The following is a 4,836-nucleotide window of genomic DNA, read 5'->3' as shown; positions in this document are numbered from 1 at the left end:
AGCTAGGTCAAACTGAACTTGCTCAATCCGACTTAATGTCTGTTTAGAATTGAAATTGGAACAATCAATTTCAATGAATCGAAGCGATCACACCAGAAACGATGGAATTTGATCGAATCGATGATCAAATTCAGAGTTGAATGAACGGTTGTAGTCGAATTGATGCGGAACTGAGCTCCGATGAGGATCGGTAGCTCTGATACCACTGTTACGATAAGGAATTGAGAGAGAATCGTAAGAGAGGGAAACTTCAATTCATTATCAAGATGATCAACTAACTGTTACAACTGTCTATTTAACTAACAATACTGTAACTAATTCTAACTAACCCTTAACAACCACTATGACATATTAAGTCCTTTTATTTCTAACAATGACATAAATGGCCCTTCTATTATTTGTACGTAACAAATCCCCACGAATCTGTCAATCTAATTATAAAATTAAGACATTAGGTAACTAACCTTGGGGTTCAAGCATTGAAAGAATATGAATTAGCTTTAATATTTTAATTTTTCATTGATGGTATATATTTATGATTTATCCACATTATAAGTCTTCATTTACACAAAAGCTGTGTAACTTAGCTTAATTATGGCTATGATTTTCTTGGTCTGTTCTTTCTTATTCTTGTTGCCTTTCTCCGAATCAGTAGATTTCAAGATCGATCGTTTCGAGGCGGATGCAACAAATATACTGTATTCAGGAGATGCTGTGTCTTCAGTTGGAACCATAGAGTTCAACAAAGTCAATTATCTTACTCGTGTAGGTCAAGCTGTGTACTATGAGACAGTCCCGATTTGGGACCGTAAGTCCGGTAAGCTCACCGATTTCACCACTCACTTCACCTTCATCATCGATACATTAGGTAGCTCCCTATACGGTCATGGGCTCGCTTTCTTTCTTGCCCCAGTGACCTTCCAAATCCCACCCAACTCACCCGGTGGCTTTCTAGGCCTGTTTAACACCACTTACACCGATTCGTCCCTAAATCAAATGATTGTTGTCGAGTTTGACTCATTCGTGAACGATGAATGGGATCCCCCATATGAACATGTGGGTATCAACAAGAACTCGATTCATTCAGCTGTTTACACTGCATGGAATGCGAGTTTACACAGTGGAGACTCTGCGGACGCCTGGGTCTCTTACAATGCCACCACTCAGCTTCTGAACCTTCGGTGGAGCTACGGTGCAGGAAATGATTCTCGAGGGAATGAGAATACCAGTCTTTCATATCAAGTTGACCTCAGGGAAGTTCTTCCTGAGCGTGTAATGGTCGGGTTTTCAGCTGCCACCGGTGCTAATGTAGAACGACATATCCTTCAATCCTGGGAGTTCAATTCAACTTTGAATATTAAACCAAAGGGTGAAGATAATTCAAAGGAATTGAAACTGGCAGTGGGAATAGCAGTCCCTCTTGGAGTTCTAGTTCTTGTAGCTATGACAACATGTGGTGTTGTATATTTGAGAAAACAAAGAAATCCTTCAGAGAATTCTGACGAGAAACCGGTAGAAGCCTTCACATCGATAAATGATGACCTGGAACGAGGAGCGGGCCCGAGAAGGTTTTCTTACAGCGATCTCATTTCAGCAACCAACAATTTCTCGAATGACAGAAAACTAGGCCAGGGTGGATTCGGGTGCGTCTACAAGGGCTACTTATCGCGCGAAAACATGGCGGTTGCTGTGAAGAAAATTTCACAGGGTTCTAGACAGGGGAAGAAAGAATACATAACGGAAGTGAAGGTTATTAGCAGTTTACGGCATCGAAACTTGGTGCGCCTCATCGGTTGGTGCCATGATCAGACTCAGTTCCTGCTTGTTTATGAGTTTATGCCAAATGGCAGCCTCGATTCTCACCTCTTCGGTCAGAAGACTCCTCTTGAGTGGTCTGTGAGGTATAAGATTGCTACGGGTTTAGCTTCTGCGTTGTTGTATCTTCACGAAGAATGGGAACAATGTGTGGTGCATCGTGATATTAAAACGAGCAACATTATGCTTGATTCGGGGTTCAACGTGAAGCTTGGAGATTTTGGATTGGCTCGGCTCATGGACCATGAGTTGGGTCCACAAACAACCGGTTTAGCCGGAACCATGGGTTACTTGGCTCCTGAGTACGTAACGACAGGAAAGGCTAGCAAAGAGTCAGACGTGTACAGCTTCGGAGTGGTGGCAATAGAGATTGCTTCTGGGCGAAAGGCGATGGATAATGTTGACCCAGATTCTGATCTTGGGTTGGTGCAGTGGGTTTGGAGTTTGCTTGGGAAAGGTGAGTTGCTTTCGGGTGTGGACCCGAGGCTGAACGAGTCCTTTGACGCGAAAGAAGTGGAGTGTTTGATGATGGTGGGGTTATGGTGTGCACACCCTGACCGTAGTCTAAGGCCGTCAATCCGGCAAGCACTTCAGGTGCTGAAGTTTGAGGGTGCAGTCCCAAATCTTCCACTGAAGATGCCGGTGCCAATGTACTCTGCAGAACCAGATGCTCCTTATCTTAGTTCCAGTTCTGGAGGAGGTTCAATAACTTACACTAGCGTTAGTCTTGTCCGTTAAACCAATGTGATGTATTGATTGAAGCGAGTTGGGAATAAATATTATTACATGATTTGAGTAGGCATATGCTTAAATCATGATAATATTAATAGTTATCTGTGTTTGACAAGTGTTTGTTTTGTGTGTGGCTTTAATCCCAGAAGCAATCTCTATTCACATAGGTCACTTTTGATAGATTTGCAAAATGTACTTTTTAAACATTCAGGAAACTTTATTTTGCAAATGAGAATTTTACTATAAATAAAATGTTTTAAACTTTCTTTCAGATGCTCTATATCCTCCTTACCCTTGATAGTTGATACTAAAGGTAACCTCCTAAAAACATGTCCACTTACAGTGAATGACAGGCCACATGTTAAAAGATTGTATCTACATGGAAATGTGTTTAAACGCATTAGTACTCGTCAGTCCTACATATGAGTTGGGGATACTCCCTTGATAAGTTGATGACATAACGAAATTAGGTGATCCACGATCATAAGTGAGGCGAAATGGCTGGTCCCTAAGGATCCAAGGACACTGCACAGTGCTCTCATGACGACATACTTTGCTCACCATTGTAACTTACTATGCGTTAGGGGGTAGGGGCGCCCATCACTCACCACTCACTCATCACTCACAATATCCAATCAATTTCCGTCATGTCATCGAGCATTATTCCATCACTAGTGATGGATTTTAGTGGAAATGCCCATCACTCACCACACAAACATCTACCATTAAAAACAACTCACCACACAAGCATGTAAAACGCGTGCTCACTATCACGCTTCTTGCATTCCACGCGTGATCAATATGGGTGGCGGCGGTGTTCCCTTGCATTCCACGCGTGATGGAGGGGCCATCACGGGGCGCCCCGTCCCCCCTTAGGAAACCCTCAATGAGAAAATGGCTTACAAGAACAACTTAATTTATACACCCAGTTATCATCATTTCATACCACATTTAATCATTTATATGTACCAGCATGAACAACGTTATTACGTTAATATATTTAACTTGTTTATATTTCAACTCAAAAGTAAATTTGACAAGCTGGATAAAGCTTACCCTTATCAAATGATTTCAAACTCTATTGTAACAATTTTCGTTTTCTGTACCCTTCAGACCCCTATGATGTAGTATCAGAATCACACTACATACAAGACATTAAGATTTGGTTAACTTTTAACGCTTATTGAGGACGGGAGTAGGCTGAAAGTCACCTCCCATACAAGGAAAGGAAAGGACAACTCGCTCTCTCCTAAAAGTAACAAGTCAGAGTGCACTCAAAGGACGAGAGGGAGGGCTGCACCAACCTCTCCTGGAAAGCTTCGGGACCAAAGGAACGACGTGAAAGTCGAGGAGGTCTAGAGTGTGCAAGTCAAACCGTATTGAAAAGGTGAAGGCAAAAGGTAAAGACAAAAGTAAGCACTATGCATCTGAGAAAGGAAGTCAAATGATTACCCGATCACGAATAAACGGGGGCTCTAAGGTTTCTAGCAACGAAATGGAACTTGCAACTCACCTGCTTTTAGCATAACACTGAACGGATTGATCAATGTGAAGGAAGGGTGAAAAACCTGTTATTGTTAGAATTATATATATATTACATTAGATATTAAACTTTAGTTATGTTATTTAGTTATGATTCGGATATGTATGTATGTATAACTTATAATTAGGATGATCTCTTATTAGATTAGATAATAAGCGGTTTAGGATGATAAGTGGGTTAGGTAATCAAGTTAAACTGCAATGGCAGTTACCCGCCCAAATTAACCGCCATTTATGTACGTTTAAATATTGCCGAGAACCATCATTTCCGGTTATCAAGACATTTTCGATTTCTGAATTTGTCCATTCATTTCGTTTTGGTTTCCCTGTATACTGTTGCATTCGATTCCTTGAATCACTAGTAAACATCACAATGCCTGCATATCATTCTTCCGCTGCAAATGTTATGGGTGATGTTTCGGATTTCCAACATAGTGGTATCAGAGCCACTTCAAGGAATCAATCTGAAATCGAACCAAATTCTACCACTCTTCCCTGTCAACATTGCACTGATGAACAAGACGAGAGGAACAGGAGAAACACTCGCATAAGGTTATGCTATTATTGTCACTTACCGGGTCATCAAATCTACAATTGTAAAGCCAAAGAAAACGATGAAGTAACACAACTGTTAAGGCAAGCGATCAACGCCGGAATTAAACGACAAGAAGAAGACGTACACTGCCGGAATGAAATGATTGTCACTGGTACCGACGGTGGACAATGGGCAGAAATATGGTACGTTAA

General features: G+C 41.3%; 1 protein-coding gene across 1 annotated transcript; it reads left to right on the top strand.

The window, feature by feature from the left end:
• Nucleotides 1-594: 594 nt before the first annotated feature.
• Nucleotides 595-2,755, top strand: LOC110907402 (L-type lectin-domain containing receptor kinase IX.1). Its single transcript, XM_022152391.2, has one exon. It carries the CDS (start codon nt 595-597, stop codon nt 2,551-2,553), a length of 1,959 nt encoding a protein of 652 aa, XP_022008083.1. The 3' UTR covers nt 2,554-2,755.
• The last annotated feature ends 2,081 nt before the right edge of the window (nt 2,756-4,836 follow it).

Source organism: Helianthus annuus, chromosome 14, assembly GCF_002127325.2.
Source record: "Helianthus annuus cultivar XRQ/B chromosome 14, HanXRQr2.0-SUNRISE, whole genome shotgun sequence".
Taxonomy (NCBI): Eukaryota; Viridiplantae; Streptophyta; class Magnoliopsida; order Asterales; family Asteraceae; genus Helianthus; species Helianthus annuus.
This window is presented reverse-complemented; position numbering and strand designations above follow the sequence as displayed.

Coding starts and splice junctions, on each gene's coding strand:
- LOC110907402 (XM_022152391.2), top strand. CDS start 595: ATGGCTATGATTTTCTTGGTCTGTTCTTTCTTATTCTTGTTGCCTTTC.